The 21,946-nt window shown below is 46.3% G+C and overlaps 1 protein-coding gene across 1 annotated transcript in view; it reads left to right on the top strand.

The window, feature by feature from the left end:
- NRAP (nebulin related anchoring protein) overlaps positions 1 to 21,946 on the top strand; it is a 417,859-nt gene that overhangs the window by 322,413 nt on the left and 73,500 nt on the right. Inside the window, exon 33 of the mRNA XM_078643841.1 lies at positions 20,755 to 20,859. Within this exon, the coding sequence (XP_078499967.1) occupies positions 20,755 to 20,859 (105 nt within the window). The remainder of the gene's footprint in view (positions 1 to 20,754; positions 20,860 to 21,946) is intronic.

Raw genomic sequence — 21,946 nt, 5'->3', positions numbered from 1 at the left:
GCAGACAAGCAGTTGCCGCTACCTAGCAACGGAGTGCTGGACTCGCCCCTCCCTCCCGCCTCGTTCTGACGCCGGTGACTAGCACCGTTCGAGCAGAGGGCGTGGAGGGTCCGAGCCAGACACTTCCGGCAGATACTTGCAGCGCTCTAGTTGTTGGGACGCTGGGGGGGATATAAGGCATTGGATCCTGGATCCCCGTGTGGTAAGTGGGCAGTGGCAGTGTCCCTGCCGCTTTTACTGAAGCGATACCGGCGTATTGGTGAATACTACTAGTATGCTGATTTAGCGCGTGAGCTCTTTTAAAATCTTAAATATTCTTTTACCTCACTTGGCACTGTGGTGAGCCATCGCGTGCAAGCTACTTTGCACTGTTTGTTTGTTTTGGCACGACTGCGGACATTTGCTAACCGTATCAACCTGCATTTGCTCGGCTGAGCTCTTCAAGGCAGACAAGCAGTTGCCGCTACCTAGCAACGGAGTGCTGGACTCGCCCCTCCCTCCCGCCTCGTTCTGACGCCGGTGACTAGCACCGTTCGAGCAGAGGGCGTGGAGGGTCCGAGCCAGACACTTCCGGCAGATACTTGCAGCGCTCTAGTTGTTGGGACGCTGGCGGGATATAAGGCATATGTGTTGTAGGTAGCGCAGCGGACGAGCGCAGCGGGCGCGACGAAGGCGTGCCGAAGTTGCGCCTAAGTTAAGCCCATCTGCGCCCGTCCGCGGCCGGGCGCGGGCCAGGGCCAGCCCCCCTGCCCCTCCACTAGACCATGTCAGCTGGAGTCGAGAGGATTTACTTCTCCTCCGCAGTGAGCATTTTGGTCCTTGCTCACACAGCATGGAGGCAGAAAACAACGTAGGCTGCAGTTACTGCAGCTACACCTTTTGTAAAGGGGACGCCAAAAGCAGTAAGCAACACGAAGCAACAACGCAACACAAGCTGGTATGTGGCCTGCTGAATGTACGTTCCCTACGCAAGCCCCGTCTTGAAATGATGACCTTCTTAGTGAGAAGCAGTGGGACCTGCTCTTCCTTACGGAAACTTGGCTAGATCAGGACTCCATACCGGAGATGATTGAAGCCATCCCAGAGGGCTACTCCCTGCAGAGACTAGACAGAACACTAGGCAGAGGGGGTGGCATAGCCATAGTCGCTAAACAGGACTATCAGTGTCAGTTAGAACGTATCACAATTGAGGATAGTGAGGCCGGTGCCTTCTCTATCTCGATAAGCGGCAATTTTACCTTGAAGGGCCTGTTGATCTATCGCCCGCCTGGCTCTACAGCCACATTTATCGAGAAGTTAGTAGAAGGCGTCACAGAGGCCGCACTAAGAGCTGACAAATATCTAGTCCTGGGTGACCTAAACCTACACCTAGACAGCCCAACGGACAAGGTGGCGAGGGATTTCTGTCAAGTAATGGCAGGATTGCAGTTTGAGCAGAAAGTAAAGCACCCCACCCACCAACTGGGTCACCTACTTGACCCGATTTTCGCAAATTGGGACCAAATGGAAGCTCAGAATCCGGTCCCCATCCCATGGTCAGACCACCATCTTATCCCATTCACCATTGAGCTGCTGGGAGCACGACCGACTGAACCCCCTGCTGATAAACACCCTAGGCGGAGGTGGGCGGCGTTCTCTCAAGCTAAATTCAATCAGGCGATAACTGCGAAGGGACACCCTGGGGGTGAGGGGGTAGAAGAAATCAATTCCAACCTAGCCCAGCGTATCACGGAAGCATTGGACTTGGTGGCCCCACTCGGTGTGGCAAAAGTGGGGGGCCGAGTTCTGAGATCGGCTCTATGGTACAATGAGGACATGCGGGTGGCCAAAGCAGCGTGTAAACGTGCTGTAAGGCAATGGAGGATTGCCTACTCGACCCACGCTAAAGCAGAGTATATTGACCATAGGCGCAGCTACCATAAACTGATAAGAAAGGCCAAAACATCATATTTCTGCAATAAGATTGAAGAAGCAGAACACTCCCCTAAGGAGCTCTTCACAATCTATAAATCGATTGCGGTAGGGAAGCCTACTGTGGTGCCTAAGAAACTTTGCACAACGGAGGGTTGTGACCGTATTGCGGAGTTTTTTGCAAATAAGGTAACTAATATCTACAGCTCCTTCCCTCAGCAGGCCGACAATAGTCCTATGCACTTGGAGACCACTAAAATCAAAGGGGAACAGCGATTAACCACCTTTGTCACCCCTCCGACTGAGGAACTTCTCCGCATTTGCGGGTCGATAAAATCTGGCTCTCCAAGAGATCCGACTACTCCCAGTTGGCTGAAGGGTAGTCTACAAGTACTTGAACCCTATGTTCGCCACCTACTAGATGCCTCCTTCAAATCTCAGACTGTCCCCAATGCTTGGAAGCAAGCAGTTGTACTCCCCCTGCAGAAAAAAGCTAATGTCAGCTTTGAAAAACTTGACAATCTTCGCCCAATATCCCTTCTGCCTTATATGGCGAAAGTGGCAGAAAAAATAGCCAACCTACAACTCATGCATTTTGTGGAAGAGGCATCGCTACTCCACGATTCGCAATTTGGCTTCCGCCCCCGTCATTCGACGGAATCTGCGCTTCTCATGGCGGTCGAAGCGCTACGACAGGGTGTGGATGAGGGCCAAACCATGGCTTTGATCCTACTCGATCTAAGCGCGGCATTCGACACTGTAGCACATTCCATCTTGCTACAGTGTCTGAATGAAGGAGGGGTCACAGGAGAAGCGCTTGGCTGGATCGGGTCTTTCCTGTCGGACAGATGTTTTCAGGTCCGATTAGGTGACTGTTACTCTAAGGAGATTGAGTTGGGCCAGGGCGTGCCTCAGGGCTCGTCCCTGAGCCCAACCTTATTCAATATCTATGTCTCCCCCTTAGCAGCCATTGTGGAGGGACACGGTCTACGCCTGGTGTCTTATGCCGATGACACGCAGCTGATCATCTCCCTATCACGTGCACCCGGCCTCGCAGCGGACATCTTCAGGGATTGCATGCAAGACCTGGCAACCTGGATGTCCGCAAACTGTTTAAAGTTGAACGGCAGCAAGACCGAGGTGCTCGTGGTAGGGGGAGGGCCGTCTGCTTGGTCATCGGCATGGTGGCCGCCCTGCCTGGGTGAAGTCCCCGTCCCCTGCCGGGAGGCCAGGAACCTTGGTGTGTGGCTGGATATGGATCTTGCCTATGGTCCCCAGGTCAGCCGGGTGACGGGGGTGTGTTTTGGTGTTCTAAGAGCCTTAAGGAAAATATTAGACCTACTCCCTATTGCTGCTCGAAGGGCACTGGTGCACGCCCTGGTCACCTCGCGTCTTGACTATGGGAACCTGCTATATCTGGGGGCCTCTAGTAGGGTCATGGGCCGCCTGCAAGTGCTCCAAAATGCCGCGGCGCAGCTTGTACTCAGGCTCCCAAGGAGGTCACCCTCTAAACCAGCCCTCCAAACCCTCCACTGGCTCCCTGTGGAAAAGAGGGTAGAGTTTAAGGCCCTTTCCACATGTCACCGTATTCTGAGCGGTAAATCTCCTGTTCCGCTCCAGAGTCTGGTGACCTGTTACGAGCCCACACGCAATCTACGGTCCTCACAGACTGGACTGCTAAAGGTTCCTAGAGTAAGGAAGGCGCGCATGGGAGGAAGATCTTTTAGATACCTCGTTCCCAGATGCTGGAATGCCCTGCCTTTAGAATTGTGATTAGAACCATCTGAAACCCTGTTTAGGAAGAAACTCAAAACCCACCTGTTCAGCAGGTAGCTTTCTGTGGGAGGGGGAGGGCAGCCACTCCACTTATCATAGCGCGGGGACACGCCAGTGGCGTAACCAGGCGCTCTACAAATGCCCAAAATAAATAAATGGGTTCCTCATTTTCTCCCTCCCAGGGTCCCACTTTCTCCATCATTGTTTAACAGTTAAAGTTGCTACTTGCTGGAGCTTACTGGATCTTGCACTATTTCTTATCAGAGATAAACTGAAGATCCATGGCTTCTGTTCTTTTTTTTGATAATCAAATGTATTTGCATTTGAAAATACCAAACATACAAAGGACATCATATGATTGCGCAGTAAATCAAAGTCCATCTTCATCAGACAACAAAAATTTCAGCAGTAGTTTAGTACCTTCGAGCAAACCACCCCACCGGAGAAGCAATGTAGCATGGTAGGAGAGAAATCAAGGACACATCCCAAGATAGTAGGCTTAGCCATTTGCCCCATATCTTATGAAATCTCTCAGGACTAACAGGGAACTCAAAGAGGGGTTCCTCGTGGGCCGCACACCAATCCACCCCCGTTGCCACGTTCATATGGTAGGTTTGGACTGAGCCCAGGCCGCTGCGATGTCTCGCTTAGCCACTGCCACCGCTGTGCCTTGAAAGCGTTTGTCGGCTCTAGTGCCGTCCAATCCATCAAATACACCCAGAAGAAGGCATGGGGGATCATGAGGAACCTGCCACCCTAGAGTTTGTGTAAGTTAAGACTCCACACCCAACCAAAATGGAGCAAGACCAGGGCATAACCAGACCATGTGGTAGATATCGGCTGGAGCTTGGCTACCTCGTGTACAATCTGGGGAGATGCGCAGTCCCACCCTGTGTAAGCGCGCAGGGGTGAGATAAACCATGTGGAGATAGTAAAGGAATTAGATGTAGTTTAGAGGAGGTCGTCCTTCTGAGGTTAGTAAATTGAGTAGTATTACATTGTTAAATTGTTATTTACAGGGCTCCATTCTGTATCACTTTTGCACCCAGTGCAGTCACACTAATAGGGTTTGATGAGTACTTCTCTTAGATTTTGCCGAGTCATAGGTGAAATGTTAAATGCTGTGGCCATAGAGGTTGCATCATTATGTAATGTATTGCATGCCTTAAGTATTACAGTGCTCCAAACCTAATTGTGAGGCACTTACCATATTTTTAAGCAGATACTGCACACCTTACCTCGTTTGGTGATCCATATCGTTTTCTGTGATGGCATATTTTTCTTTTCTTTTCTCACCAATCGAGTATGTAGGTGACTCCTGAATGAATTGCATATTGGCAAGGAAGAATTTAGTGGGCAAATGAGCATAACTCTTCGGACATTATAGAAATGGGGAAGATGAATGGGTCTGTCTGGGGCGGCGTATGCATGGAGAAGCATGGATCACATGATATGTTATATTCAGTAGTGATTTTCCAGCCCCTTTTATCCAGTGTTGGTGCAAGAATGTTTCGCCCCTATGCAGAATGTCCCTTAGGACAATTAATGAGGCCATGGTGGATGACAGTAGCACAATCTGGAGAGGAGATGAATGATGCATACAGTGTGTAGCTTCACACATTGAGGAGTGTTGTAAAGCAGCGCTGTAAATGAGGGGGATCCATCAGATCACAGATCTGGTAGCTTTTCTCGTACCGAATATGGAATAACACCGACTTAACCAGATACCAGAGTACATTTTGTTCAATTTCCAGCACTTTGCAGCCATTATTAAAAGGGCCTCAACCCCAATTCTGAACCTCGAGTTGGTAAGTGTTGGTCGTAAGATGGTCAGACCTTTTAAAAAACAACAGCATGCTTGCTTCAGGGGTGTCCCTTGCAAACTTTCCATGAACGTATGAGAACAGCTGGAGAAAAAGTTCAGAATCCCTGCTGCCCGCATCTGGAGACCTCGCCATGGACATTGAAAGTTCTCATTGCAGCCTAGTGTCAGGAGTGAAGTTCTTTCCCTTCGTCACACAAATGCAACAGCATATCTGTGTAATTATAAAATCCGAAAAATAAGACTAGCCATGACCATCTCCTGTGCATCATCGGACCAGTGGGTTGCTAGGCCACCTACAGAAGACTCAGCTGTTTATCTCACTATCTTTGATGTCACCAAGTGACAACCCCTTAGAAACTAATATATGTTTTGATGATTGTCGTTTGAATAGGAGTTGTACTGCAGTAGCAGAATTGGCGGAACTACAAGAGACCAATTTGTGTTATCAAATTGGAGATTAAGAAGCTTAATAGATGGAGCACATCAAACACTAAATCTGTCACCCCGTTTATCTTGGAAACTCCTACTGGTTTCGTCAAAAATGAAACCAGTCGTCATTTTTTATTCATGATTTTTATTTTATCTGCTTGGACCGACTTTTTAATGAAATGCTTTAAACTGGCCAAATAATTAGCAGGGGGCTGCTCGAGGCTGAATTATGCGTTAAACAGATGAAAATGCAATGACAAAGGGGCAAGTGAACTCCAAGCACATTTTGAGAGCTGTTCATACATGTTTTACAAAGAAAACGAGGTCAACGCAATTACAAGAGGAACTTTTTTTTTACAAAATATTAGCTTTTGACAGGCGCGTCTCCTTACTGATCACTGAGTGAGCAATTAAAAACGGAAAAAATACAATGATAATAACATAAAGTTCTTATCATTTTATTTAAACATACTGGCTCAGTTGTTTGGAGCAGGGCCGGGCTGTTTAGAGGCTGGGGGAGGAGTTAGAGGCGCATCATAGACAGCTTGCCAAAATGTCATGCGCACTTTGAATGTTCTCCACCAAGGCTGCATTACAGCCTGGGTGGAGAACATGCCCAGGGTGCCATTCCCTGCCTGTGCGCCGAACCATGGCGCTCAGACCAATCAAAACACTGCATTGAAGTGTTGTGATTGGCTCAGTGGAGCCAAGGGTGCTTCATGCTTCCACAGAAGCCAGGAAGAGGATGGTGAGGATGGAGGAAAGGCGAGGGCCGGCCGCATCCAGGTAAGTGAGTTGTTTTTATTTCTTTTTTAATTCCCTCCCCCTCCGCTCCTTCCCACACCCCTGCCACGCCCGTTCGGTAGCAGCCACTACTGGATAATATCTCAGTCATCCTGCAGGTTATCTCAAGTGCATGTTAGGCAGTTCCATCTATGGAAAGCTAGAGGCAGGTGGGGAAACAACCTTTACAACGCAACTTTTACAACGCACTACCATTACAATGAAACTTTTACAACGCAACATCCATTACATCGCATGCCATTACAACGCAGCCATTACAACGCATGACACTACAACGCACTCCATTACAACGCATGACATTACAACGCATACCATTACAACGCATACCATTACAACGCATCCAACATTTACCCTACTGTTGCACCCCCTGAAGTTAGAATAGTAATTTTTACCCCTATACTATCCAACACTTACCCTACTGTTGCACCCCCAGGAGTTAGAATAGTAATTTTTACCCCTACACTATCCAACACTTACCCTACTGTTGCACCCCTGGAGTTAGAATAGTAATTTTTACCCCTACACTATCCAATACTTACCATACATGCAATGTAATGTTATGCGTTGTAATGGTATGCGTTGTAAAGGTAATATGCGTTGTAATGGAATGTGTTGTAAAGGTAGTTTTTAAAAATTCGTTGTAATGGCATGCATTGTAATGGAATGCGTTGTAATGGATGTTGCGTTGTAAAAAATGCGTTGTAAAGGTATGCGTTGTAAAAGTATGCGTTGTAACGTCATACATCCGGCAGGTGAGAGAGTTCACACATGAGAAGGAGCAAATTCAAAATTAGAAGAGCAAGCCACATAACTTCCCTTTGTGAACTAGAGCCACCTGTCACCCTAAGCCCCTTTACCATGTTTTTTGTCAAAATCTAATTCTAATAGAGTTTAGTAGTGAGGTAGATTTGATAGTTTGTTTTCACAAAACCAAAAACTTTGCCAAGTGGTGCCTGCTTTGCAAAGTGGCAGTGTCTTCAGTCGAGTTGTTCCATGGATGCCTTCACTGTCTGAAAGCGTAGGATCACGCCTGCCTGGCAGGGATCTACACATCTGCCAGGGAAGCAAAGTCCATAACCTCTACTGACTTGGCAGGTCACCAACAGTCAAGGGCCAGATTGACAAAAACAATGGGTTGGTTGGAGGTTTACATCTCTGCCACAGAGTTTACTTTCACATTTTTTACATTCTCAAATATTTTCAAAAGTACATTTGGAAAGCTGCAGCAAGCTCAAGCATATTACTGAGACTGTCATGTCATATGAATGTCACGTGGCATCCCCTGCTGGCTGCTATTCCCCATTTGGGGAAATCTAGACAGTCTAGATTTAAACACACCAGAATGGAGTGAGCTGTGCAGATGCAGTCTTTTCTTTCTCCTTTTTCATTTCTTTTTTGCTTCGCAGGAAAATATTTCTATACAACTCATCTACATCTGTGTGTGGGGGGGAGCGCCTTAAACTTGTGCTTCCTTGTTTTGCCGTTTGAGTTCTTCAGCCCTTTCCGTTACTGTTGTTACTGTTCCAGTTCCATTATTGTTCTGTTGCATTATTGTTCTCACTGTGGTTTTGTGCCTGCAATTCTTTGCCTGTTTTTTGAGTCTGTGCCTCATATTTTGTGTTACTTTGTGTTCTTCAGCCCTTTTCTTTACTGTTGTTACTGTTCCGTTATTTTTCTGCTCTATTATTGTTCTCACTGTTTGTTTGGTGCCTGCTGTTCTTTGCCCGTTTTCTGAGTATGTGCTTAGTATTCTGTTGTAACCTCTGCTCCTTTTCTGTTTCTGCCTCCGTGAGCTGGACCGCCTCACCGCTAGCTTTCCTGCTACTCCCGCATCACAGTGCCCCACCCCCCATTCAGTATCTACTTTATGGAGGCTGCAGTGCGGCCAAGCTGCTGGTGCACCAAAGGCAAGCATGTCTGTGCAGGTCTGTGCATGGACCGTGCCTAGCGTTAGGAATCTTGGATCTTACATCACTCGGCGTGAACACCGACTCAGAGCTCATAGCCTTGGACTCCAAACTCAGCCCAACAACTGCTGCCACACCTCTCCACGCAACATTGGAGCACCTGCATATGCAACTGCCACCACCACACTAACCATGACTACGCCTGGACAACTACACTGCCTCTTGCTCAAGGCCTGATTGCTCGGAAAACACTCCACCGAGATCTGGGATACCATCATCTCTCTCGACCCGACGTCGTCTTCCTCACCGAGACCTGGCATACCTCTGTATCCGCACTCAACATTGCCACGGCCACCCCCACTGGCTAAAAAGTTAGCACACCCAGAACACGTCAACAAACACGAAGGTGAAATCGCCATCATCCACCAGGAAATAATCCACTACACCACCGCCGCAGACAACACCCCCCCCGTTTATGGAACACGTCAACTTCCAACTCAAAACAGATGGCAAAACCACCATCAGAGGCACCCTCGCCTGCAGACCTCCAAGACCACTCCCCCGGCATCTGCGCTAATATCCCCCTCATCGCACCTTAAACCATCAACAGCGAACACTACATATTCTTCAGAGACCTCAGTTTTCACCTCAACGACGCCAACGATGACAACAGAGACAATCTCCTCAAAAGCATGGACTCAACTAGTCACCAACCCCACACACAACGCAGGACAAGCACGCAACCCTATTTTCACTGCCAGCTACAGAGTCAAGTGCAGGCATGCCACTGAGCTCACCTGGACTGACCAATTTATCATCCACTTCACCATCACAACAGCCCCCAGCACTGCCACCAAGCTGCCCAGCACTGCACACCACAGCTGGAGCAAAGTACCCAAAAGTCTATGGATTGTACGCCCTCAACACCTCCCACCCGGACACCACAACCAACCGTGAACAGGCTGTCCAGAACTTCACCACCTGGATCACTGACTGCGCCAACAGAACCACGCCAATCAAACTCACCAAGCTCCAGCGATCCACCAAATATGCCAGCCGGTATATCTTAGAACTAAGAACAACGAAACACAACTGCAAGCAACCAGAAAGGAAATGGTACACCAGCAAGTAGCCCACAGACTGCACCACCTTCAAAACTTCGTTCAACCACTACCACCAGCTCTTGAAAGAGACAGAAAAAAACTCCCTAGCCAACCACATAGAAGCCAGCACCAACTACAGCAAAAAACTCTTCAACATGGTCAAGGAGTTTTCCAATCCCTCAGCAACTGAAAACATCTTCACTCCTTCCGAAGAACTTTGCGACACCCTGGCGGACACCTTCCACGACAAGATGTCCAATAAATACAAACACTTCAAACCCCTACCCACTTCTGCCATTCTCAGCCTCCATGCTCCCACAAATGCTAACTCTTGCCACCGGTTCACCACTTGGTACCAGCTCACCACACAGAGCACCACAGCATCAGGCACTGCATCCACTCAGGAGCACCCATAGACCCCTGTCCCTACCACATGTTCAACCTTGAAAACAAGACTATTAGCAACAAACTCACTGCCATCTTAAACACATTCATCACCTCGGCCACCTTCCCAGAAGAGCGAAACCACGCTGACATCAAAACCCCTCCTCAAGAAACCGTCTGCCAACCCCAACAAGCTCAAGAACTATCGGCTGATCTCCCTGCTCCCCTTTCCCGCCAAAGTCTTCGAAAATGCCATTAACCACCAAATCACGGTTTACCTGGAGAACAGCCATCTAGACTCATCCCAATCGGAATTCTGCACAAACCACAGCACAGAAACTGCCCGATCGCACCTACAGACAGCAGAACCCTCGTAGACCGGGGAGAAACAGCCTCCCTCAACCTCATCAACGTCTCAGCAGCATTTAACCACATCCTGATCAAGATGCTTCATTAGATCGGACTGCAGGAGGACGCCCTTGAAGGGATTGCATCTTTCCTCAATGGAAAACCTAGAGAATCCGCTTTCCACCGTTCACCTTGGAACCGAAGAACATCCTATGCGGCATCGCTCAAGTTCATCACTCAGCCCTACTCTGTTCAACGCCTACATGAACCCCCTGACCGACATCACCTGAACTCATTGACTGAACATCATCTCCTACGCACATTACATCCAGCTCAGCCTCTCTCTATGTAAAGACCCATCCACCATGCGGGCCAAATTTCACTTGTGCATGACCAGCTTCACCAATGGATGCAAAACAACTGCCTCAAACTCAATACATCCAAAACAGAAGTACTGATATTCAGGAACAACAACTCCAGTGGAATGAATCCTGGTGACCTGCTGAACTGGGACCCTCACCCACTCATACAGACTACACCCAGAACCTCGCCATCATCCTGGACAGCAAACTCACCATGAAAAACCAGATCAACTCAGTCCCCGTCTCCTGCTTCCTCACTCTTCGCATGCTCAGAAAAATCTTCAAATGGCTCCCAGTCACCACCAGACGCACTGTCACTCAAGCCCTCATCACTAGCCGCTGAAATACAGTAACACACTCTATGTAGGAATTACAGCACACCTCCTGAAGAGGTTACAGACCATACAGAAGGTAACGGCCAGACTCATCCTCGGCCTCCCCAAATGGACCCACATTACCCCACACCTTAAGAAACTCAATTGGCTCCCCATCTATGAGAAATGCCAATTCCGGATGCTAACCCACGCCCACAAAGCCTTGCACAAGCAAGGACCTAGATATATCAACCACCTTCTTAGGTTCCACCAACCCTCCAAACAGCTTGGCTCTCAGTGCCTGGATACCCTCACGAGGGTGACTAGCACTGCTCTACAAATACTGTTTTTGAACACGCCACAGTCAGTGCATATGTGAATGCATAAATGAACGATAGTAAGGACTCTGAAGTGAAAGGGACATGCTGCAAAATTTCTGTAAGCATATTAGCCGTGGTTTTCATCTCTGGCAACTGCAGTGCCAGCACCTCTGCTGCGCTACCTACTACTAAAAAGGAGACACTTTCCTTGGTGGGGCCACAATGGAGAACCTATTTCTGCCTCTGGTTTGGTTTCAAGTCCACTGGCAATTTGGAGATCTAAATATAGTCCGTTTTCATTATAGTATGCACCACTGACTGTGCCTAGTGATCTCAGAGGGAGACACTGTTCAAGATATAGCTGAAGTCAGCTTTGGGATCGAGATTGGTGTCAGTTCATATCTGGCACCATCTCAGTTGGAAACAGAATGGCTTTCAGCAAGGAAGTGGAGGTGTGGCCAGGTGCCAGCCGAGGTCTGGCGGAAGCCTAGCAAAACCTATAGAAGTGAGCTGGTGCTGGGAATGTCCTCACGGTGAGAGACTGACTGGTACCCCTGGTGAATCAATGGGGTACAAGGTCACTCCAGGGAACCCAAAATCATCCAAAAAAGATGCTACATTGCCTTCTTGAAGCCCTCTACCCACTATGGAGTCCGGGACATCCTGGGAAATTCAGGGTGCATACAGGCGCCAGCTGTGAAATAGGGTGGAAGTTGGACAACTGATGGGAGTCAGGCCCTTTAAATGTGCCAACTGCTTGATTTCTCCCTGGAATGGTAGCGACGAAGAGAGAACTCCAATCTGGACTTGAAGATTTATCCTTGGAATTCGTCTTAGAGGATGGATGCTTGGCCAGGAGTGCGACCTGTAGCAGGAATGGCTCTGTGACTTGGAATGTGACCGGTCATGTTTCTTAGGCTCCACAATGTACAGTGTTGCCTCCCTCTCCCTTTTGACTCACAGAGCATTTGTCGCATGACATTAACTCATGCTTGGATCTGAAACACTGAAGACAGACATCATGTCGTTCTGTGATAGACACTTTCTCCCTGCAGGTGCAGCTTTTTGAACCATGTAAACTTCTGTGGATTTATCCCTAGTGCATTGCTCTTGAAAACCCGTTTTAAAAGTCAATGAAAAGCTAACTAATTTTGGGAGTGCAGATCCGGATCTGCATCAAAGGACACAGATAAAAATGATCTAATGTCAGAGGTGGTGCCTACACATGGCTACACGTCATCACGTATGGAGGCTGATCGAGGCTGTTGTGGAGTCAGATGGCATCGCTTATCAGCACTCCAGATCAATTGCTGGAAAACGTTTCCGGACAGTTCAAAAGGTGGGGAATATGTAGTTGGAAGTACTCATCAGAAATTAGTACTTAGGTTATGAAAGGATACAAGTTCTAAACCCAAAATTGGCAGGAATTAGTTTAGATAATTCAAATGGAGATGAACGCTACTGTCACTAATCACCCAGGCTGCAATCCACTTCCTATGGATAACATGAGTGAACATGAATTTTACAACTACAGTAGAATTCACTGAGTCTACTTTAACCTCTGGTCACCTACTAAATACTCATTCACTGTGATGACAAACATGGACGCTACCACTTCAACATGAATGGGACACATCATTTTATCCTGCATCATAGGGCAGATAAGAGATTAGTTTTGGGCACCAAACTGTTTTGATCTTTTTCTGCATAGCACACTGCCTTACCTTCCTCTCAAGGGAAGGTGCATACCAACCACCTCATAATAAATTGTGCACCCTTCTGTTACTCTTGCCAGATCCCATGTGCCCTTCATGACTCATGCCAGACCCCATGTGCCCTTCATGACTCATGCCAGACCCCATGTGCTTTTCATGACTCATGCCAGATGCCAGACACCCTTCAGGGCTCAGTGCGAAAACCATCCCTCTCAAAAACCTTGGTGGACTTATTGAGCCTTTCCAGAAAAGGTGAACCCCATCTTCCTTTAGGTCTGCTGGCATTTTCCAAATTCAAAGTTCCTACTGTTATCTTTGCCATACTTAAGGTCCTTCACATTCATCACATGAAATGTGAAATAGCAGTAGCAATATCTGAAGTACCCACTGTGACTAAGTGCCATTGATTTCAAATGGCAAATGTAACAAACAATCTGTGATCAAGTTATTGACGCTTGCGGCTCTTGACAATGTGAATGCTCTCCTTAGTTTCCCTTACATGTATAATTGGCAACAAGTGCCCACAGCTAGATGGTACTCATTACCAAACTGAAGAGTTAACAGAAACAGAAGTAAGGTAAATAGGTTATGTATTCACAGACACTAAGGTTTGAGCACTTGAACCATCAGCCAATATTTGCTGAAAACACAATGCCACTACCTCACACACTCAATAAACATGGTAGCATTCCAGAAGAATGACACACACACAATGTGACACTATGATATACATGTTTCCTGTGTGATGCATTATGATGGAATGGCTTGTTATCGCACAATATGTTCATACCACCTATTACTTAAGGATGTGTGACAAACTCACCAGGAACCTGTAGAAAAGTAGGTGGTGGGTCCATATTCAGCTGCATGTTGCAAAAACATTACTACAAAGTGCCCACTCAGATTAAAACAGCAGAGGAGATTTAATTCTCTTGCAGTGAGCAAAGCACCCACAACCCTGTCAAAACTGATTATTTTAGTCGTTCTGTAGCAGCAATGCACTAATAAAGCTAGTCCTGAAACAAAATCTGCATGATACCTATGTCAAATGAGACAAGTTTACAATTAATTCCTCAAGTTTGTTTCTTATGAGGATACTACTTATCAATTGCTATCATCTTGCTTACTCAAATATCATTATCTGTGGTATTGGGTGGCTTTCTATCTATTAGAGGTGCTAAACATTTTATACACTGAGTAGTTCAGGTTTCTTCTGAAAGTGTTGTGTGGTTTCCTTTCTTAAGAGTGGTAATGGATAATTTAATCTGAGAGGGTTTGAACTTCCTCTTTCTTGTTAAGGGATCCCCATTTTGGATTGATGCTGTGTCTCCTAGATACCAAAGGTGTGAGGTTTTCCTGGTGGTGTTCTATGGCTTACTTCTCTCACAGGAGATGTGTTAAGGTTAACCAGTGATGTTTCATGGTACTGCATCTTCAAGTGATGTTGAATTTCTTAGGCTAAGAGGTCTGAGGGTTCTCCTGGTGATTTTTGGAGGCCTTCTGTTTCAACATTGTGTTGGATCTCCTGGAAGAAGTTGATTTGATGTTTTTGCCTGTAGTGTTTGGTGGTTCCCTCCTTCAGAGCAATATTACATTTTCTGAAACTTAGTAAGTCGGAAGGTTTCAGAAGCCCCCTATCTCGGATTGTTGCTGAATTTCTTAGGCTAAGAAGGTCTGAGGTTTCTCCTGGTGATATTTGGAGGCCTTCTGCTTCAATGTTGGGTTGGATCTTGTGGTAGAAATTGATTTGATGTTTTTCCCTGTAGTGTTTGGTAGTTCCCTCCTTCAGAGTAATATTACATTTTCTGAAACTTAGCAAGTCGGAAGGTTTCAGAAGCCCCCTTTGAATGGTTTGAGAGTTTTGTCCTATTCTTTATGACCAGCGTACTAAAGTTTGGTTGCAGTTCTAACGTTAGGAAGGTAGTTATCAGTTCATTAGAGTAAGAGGCTTCTGTTTCCGACACATATTTAAAAGAAGTTTGTTCCATTTTTCAGGGTGGTTGTATGAGATTGCATGATCCACTAAAGTGTATGCCCCTATTCATGGTGGTGGGAGGATCGTGTTGTCCATAGAGTGCACATGCAAAATGGGTTTGAAAAGCTGAATAGTAGTGATGATGACTTGAACCCCGCTGGGCTTCACACAATAATTATAAACTTAAAGTAAATTGTAATGCTACTACTATTGCTGCTACTACCACAAGTAGTTAAGCAATATGATAATAGTAGTAACAACAATAATGATAAAACAAGATTTAAAAATACTGCATTGGATTAAGTATCCCACCATACCTCTTTCTCTTTGTTTTTGTATGGGAAGATGGATGGCTGCTGTCTGTCAGATGGCACAAGGTGCCACTGTGACGCGAGTAGTAATTGTTTAGTAGGGTAGCATATTTTCCTGGTAAAAGGTTAGTTTTGATGTCATAACTTGTCATTGACAGGAAAAATACAGACTTGAAGCACTTTATAGATACTTTACACTCTTCTCCCAATATGTTTATTTCAGGGACTAGGCCGATAAAGCACCATATAAAAATCAATTTATAATGTAGGATACAAATATAGCATTTAACATAAATAAAAAAAAAGGTAAAATGTATACATATATATACAAATATATGTGCTAATTAAATAGTGTTTCCTACCGTTTCCTCCTGGGTCACTGTTTTTTCTTGGAAGGAGGTTTGGTGCATCAATTACAGCGTCACCCAGGGACGCTTTACAGAGACCCCCGCCGCGCTTTGGGCAACCGGCTTCACTGGGACCTGGACTCTAGTAGTTCGTCTTTGTTCACCAGCGTTGGTTGGAAAGGCTGGCAGCCCGCCATTAAAACCAAGGAGAAAGGAAAGCAGTTTTGGGATTACTAATCCCATGCCGGGTAGAGCACACTGTGGTTCATCCCCTGTTTCATTGACTCTTTGGTCGAGGTGGCTGTGGTGGTATTGGGGGACCGGAGGTGACACTGGACAGTTGGCACACCAAAGCGGGACTTTCATCACAGTTTCCTTGGGGCTCACGCTGTTCCCTGCCCCCCCGGAATGACATTATCACTACTTGTGTTCTACTCCTGCACCGATGGTCCCGGACTTCACTACGCTGTATTCTGGGACTTGCAGTCCTGCGCCACACTCGGGACTGCTCACAGGTGCGTGGAGTTGATTACTGGGGGCGGAGCTGGCTTGCATTAGCAAGCGTTCAAATGAGGGACTGACTTGCAGCATGAGACTTTACCCACGGGTCGTTTTGGGCGCTGAAGAAGGCAGAAGGCTGCCGAAATGCATTCGCATCTGTGCTAATTAAATAATGTTTCCTACCGTTTCCTCCTGGGTCACTGTCTCTTTTCTTGGACGGAGGTTTGGTGCATATATACAAATATATCAACAAATGTATCATTAGTATCATATTAAACAAGCATTTGCAATGCAATAGGTCTCGCATTAGGAAAGTGTGAGCTATTGGTATTGTAAATGACAATTTTTTCTAATATGTGTTGGCTTTGAAAATATATAAATTAATAGCATTATTATTCACAAAGCCAATAGCTTACACTATCCTAATGGGAGTCCTATTGGCTATGGCAATGCTTGTTGGTAGAAAGCAAGGACAGTGCTGTTGTGGTGCTGAGTGATGCTGTTGTGGTGCTGAGTGATGCTGTTGTGGTTGGGCTGAGTGACGTGGTGGTGTCCCAGAGTGATGTGGTGGTGTCCCAGAGTAATGTGGTGGTGTCCCAGAGTGATGTCGTGGTGTCTTTGAGTGAAGTGGTGATGTCTGTGAGTTATGTGGTGGTGTCTGTGAGTGATGTGGTGGTGTCCCTGAGTGATGTGGTGGTGCCCCTGAGTGATGCCCCAGAGTGATGTGGTGGTGTGCCGTGAGTGATGTGGTAGTGTTCCGTGAGTGATGTGGTAGTGTTCCGTGAGTGATGTGGTGGTGTTCCGTGAGTGATGTGGTGGTGTCTGTGAGTGATGTGATGATGCCCCTGAGTGATGTGGTGGTGTCCCTGAGTGATGTGGTGGTGTCCCAGAGTGATGTGGTGGTGTCCCAGAGTGATGTGGTGGTGTCCTAGAGTGATATGGTGGTGTCCCTGAGTGATGTGGTGGTGGCGTGAGGCGTGCAGCAGTGTGAGGCGTGCAGCAGTGTGTGGCGTGCAGCAGTGTGTGGCATGCAGCAGTTTGTGGCATGCAGCAGTGTGTGCGTGCAGCAGTGTGTAGCGTGCAGCAGTGTGAGTAATGCAGCAGTTTGAGTAATGCAGCAGTGTGAGTAATGCAGCAGTGTGCAGCGTGCAGCAGTGTGAGGCATGCAGCAGTGTGAGGCGTGCAGCAGTGTGAGGCGTGCAGCAGTGTGAATCGTGCGGTAGTGTGCAGCATGCAGCAGTGTGAGTAATGCTGCAGTGTGAGGCATGCAGCAGTGTGAGGCGTGCAGCAGTGTGTGGCATACAGCAGTGTGTGGCGTGCAGCAGTGTGAGGCGTGCAGCAATGTGTGGCGTGAAGAATAATGTGGACTAACAAATGCGGGGAAGCTAGACTAAAACAAAACCCAAAACATCGCCTCACGCCGAAAGCAAATCTGTTACTGGGGGGGTGGGTGGGAGGGGGCTGTAGCTGAAACTAAATAAAGGTGACTTCGTACATTATGGGAATGCTTGCATGTTGATTAAAGCCCAGGCCATGGTTGAAGAAGCAGCACAGACCTGCTACGTTTATAGGAGGAGTGGTTCTGCCTTTTGTTGCCGACACCATGCAGTGGCCACATTTAATGTGTGGTGCAGAGTGGCAGCACGTTGTGGAGCATCAGAGCAGAGTCAGCTCTGGCAAATAGAAATTCCTCTGTTGTCTCTGTGTTTATTTTGGTTGTAATGCAAGGAATACCAAGTTTAAGATGGAAGGACTAGCGCATTGTCGCATGTACCTATGTGGGCACTAATCAGGAAATACGATAAAAAATGTAAGTGGTCTAGTGTGAAAGATGAAGCGGGCGGCCGTGAAGAGGCGCTGCGCTGATTAAGGGAAAGGAAACACGAACACTTGCTTGCAGAGCTTATAATGGGAGAAGTTTGTATGCCACAAGTAATCATGGTGATCCATGGGGGTGAACAAACAACAACAAGCTCCTGGCATTGCTGTGGCGGTGGGCGGGGGAGCGGAGCGGGAGCGCATTCCTTTGAAGTCTGATTCGGGGGCGGGGGAGCGGATCCTTTGAAGTCTGATGCGAGGCACATACAAATGGTGGTGTGACGTGGCTGGTTTGTGCACGCGCATAGCTCACATGAACTGTGCGTGATCCGCAAGTTTGGTAGAGTTTTTAAAGTGCTTACTATAATTCTCGCCTATCTATCCCTGTGGGATAGAATAGTCGAGACCTAAAAAACAGAGGGCCAGATTCACAGATTTAATTTAAGACAAAATCCTAAACTTACTACTTTTGGTATTCACAGAATGCACTTACTACTTTTGGTATTCACAGAATGGAGTTACGACTCCTAACGTTACGTCCGCACTCCGGCCGGAAATTCCGGCCCGGAGGCGGAGCTTCCAGCTTGGAGGTGGAGCTTATGGCCCAGAGGCGGAGCTTCCGGCTTGGAGGCGGAGCTTCCGGCTCAGAGGTGGGGATTTAGCCATGGCTAAAATCTCCACCTCTGGGCCGGAAGTTCCGCCTCCAGGCCGCAAGCTCCGCCTCCAAGCCGGAAGCTCTGCCTCTGGGCCGGAATTTCCGCCCCGAGTGCGGACGTAAAGTTCGTAGTCGTAAATCCATTCTGTGAATACCAAAAGTAGTAAGTGCATTCTGTGAATACCAAAAGTACTAAGTGCATTCTATGAATACCAAAAGTAGTAAGTTTAGGATTTTGTCTTAAATTAGTTCTGTGAATCGGGCCCATACTTTAAACTAGTTGTAGATAATCTTTATCCGTCGATGCCATGTCGCATACAAATAACAAGCCACACTAAATACACTTGGGCCTCTGGAATTAGTTATAAGTAATTGTAAGGCCACCGTGTATTGGAAAACACCAAGGAGTCTACAGATTGTAACTAGGCACTTTATTCTTTGCCTTGCATAATAAGGGCAAAAAAAGAGATAGTGGACCTCTGTCACACTTGTCAGCTGACACAGTGGGCACTGATCTTCTACAGGTAGCACACTATTAGAAGACCACTGGCATGTGAATCTTTTCAGTGGTAAGACTCCATGTCTGAATTTTATATATAGTTGTCTTTCTACCAGAGGATAGATAGCACCTAAAGAGGGCTCTAGTACCAGCTCACTCTTTAAAATCCAGAAAGTAATCAGTGCTACTCCACGGGAGAACTGATTGGAGCCATGACTCCTGAACATGCAACCAGTAGCGTTTTTTATCAGATTCCCCTTCTCTCTACTTACAGACCCAGGGTTGGTTCACAATTCATTCATCCCCAAGATGTCCCACCATGTCTTCACTGATTAAAGCCAAGGGATGGTGCAAGCCTGGTCCAGATTTAATACTTTTTGTATGCTGCGAGGCTTCTGTTAGAACAAATTCTACAGCAATATGAGATAGGCCTGAAAATAATGATGTCCTTATCACTCTTCATAGCCACATCAAGGTGTAATGGCAGTATTGGAGAGCTTTGGGGCAATTTTATCAGTGACCTTAAAAATGTATTCTTGACTCTAGTCAGGTCTTATACTTTATTGGAATCCCATAGTTCTGTGCCGTATTTTGCAACACCCAGGGCTTTTTGCCTTATAAACCTGCAATGTTGGTGAAACATGCCTAAGGCCTGTTTCGTCAAAATGTTTTAAAATAGTCAACACACTATATTGTTGGGCTAATTTACTCATATTGATTTGTGGTGACCACGACATATTACTTCATAATATGACACCTAAATATTCAAAGTTAGTGACGTTTTATATAATAGTATTGCCCAGAATCAAATTCGGCTTTTGTAGTTTATGCTGTTTATGGAGTTAAAATCATGTATTTGGTTTTTGTGGATTCAGCTCCAGTCCCTGAGCCTCATGAAAGTGCACAACATATCCATAAGGGATTGGTGCCCCAAAGGTGTGTTCGAAATGAGCAGTGTATCATCTACAAAGATCAATGCTGGGATGTTTCTCTTGTGCTATTCTTGGGGCATCGTTTGTGCTGAAATTGAGATAGTCAATGTTTTCATTGATATATAGGGAAAAGAGGGTAGGAGCAATATTATTATTATTGTTGCAGTTGTTGATGCTGTTCTTGTGTGGGGCTTGTTGCTGTAATAATTCCCATTATCGTGGGGGCACTAGTGAGCACAAACTGTTGGTAGGATAGCAGAGGTCTGACACATGAAGAATTATTTTTTCTTTCAAGTGTGTAACCCTTACTTATGTACATCTGTATTTCCTTGTGTTTTGTAATAAAATATGGCAGAGTTTGGCAAATAAATCTGTCTCTCCTATAAAATACTATAAAGCACCATATTCTCGAACACAAGCTAGACTGCTAGGTCAAGTTTGAGTACTCTTTCTTTGATATTATATTATTATCCCAGATCGTCATTGTTAAACTCATCTCTTTTGCTCTTCTGATGTAGCGTCTGTATAAAGCAGCAGGAGAGGACAGTCTTCATCACTATACAACTACACTTGGCCTACCAGAGTTCTCTCGAGCACGAATCAATGCAGCCAACCTCAGTGATGTGAGTATTGTATGATAGCATATATTGGGACCCGTTAAAAATGGTCAAAAGTTTGATCTGTGTCCTGATCCTCCCCCTGTCCACAGGAACTACCATTACCACTTGTAAGTTTCAAGGAGTATCATGAAATTACTATTAATTACAAGTTTGGAGGGGAATAACAGGCGGGAATAGGTGCTTCCACAACAGCCTCCTCTTTTGTTCAGCATTTATTTCCAGAGTTTCATCCACACTTTGCCGGCTTTGAGCAGGTGATTTGTCTGGGTGAAAAACTGTTGGACCTTTACTAGCATCAAGGCAGGACTGACTCCTAACACCAGCCAATACAAAGATGTTGAAAAAAGACTCATTTTGCCCCATGCAACCTGATTATCTCTAATGAGTATGGGTTGAGGTTCTTCCCCCATAAATAATTGTAGAAATACTGGCCACAAGCAGTGCACATTTTACATGTCTTCAATTGGGTAAGCATGTTTAAAGTAGGACATGGCATCGATCCTATGTGTAGTGTCTTGCACTTTAAAAATAATACAAACCTTTTGACTCCTGATGGACTTTGTTGAACGGTGACATAATTGTTAGAGTGGAATGCAGTGAAGGCTGAATGTTAAGTTCCCAGTTCCACGCAGATGAATAAAGACGTGTAAATTAAGCTCCATGTGTGGCGTAGTGATTAGCAGGTACCCTGGCTGAGAAGGAAACCACAACTGATGATGAGCTAGGGGATAATTAACCCAAAGATCAACAGTGCTCTGCCAGAGAGTTTACCGTAGACCAAGCAAACTGCTCGTGTGTGCCACTACAAGTGGGGGTACACCAGGCAATGAAATCCAGAACACTTTTGTTGTATCAAACGCTTTTATTTTAACTCAAGTCTTTCCATAAGTTGAAAACATAAACCGCTCAGCCATCACAATTCATTCTCACAATCAGAACTTCATCAGGGGTTTGTAACATGAAAAGCTCAGAAAACTGTGTTGCTAGAATCCAAGATCGGTGATCGAGTGTATTGCGCTGGATGCAAGGGGAAGTTCCCAGGCCTAAGTAATGTCCGAAAACGAAAAAATACGTAACCTAAGTCCGTTTG

Source organism: Lissotriton helveticus, chromosome 5_1 (genome assembly GCF_964261635.1).
Source record: "Lissotriton helveticus chromosome 5_1, aLisHel1.1, whole genome shotgun sequence".
NCBI classification, from domain to species: domain Eukaryota; kingdom Metazoa; phylum Chordata; class Amphibia; order Caudata; family Salamandridae; genus Lissotriton; species Lissotriton helveticus.
The sequence above is the reverse complement of the archived record's forward strand: the minus strand, read 5'-3'. Positions and strand labels throughout refer to the sequence as shown.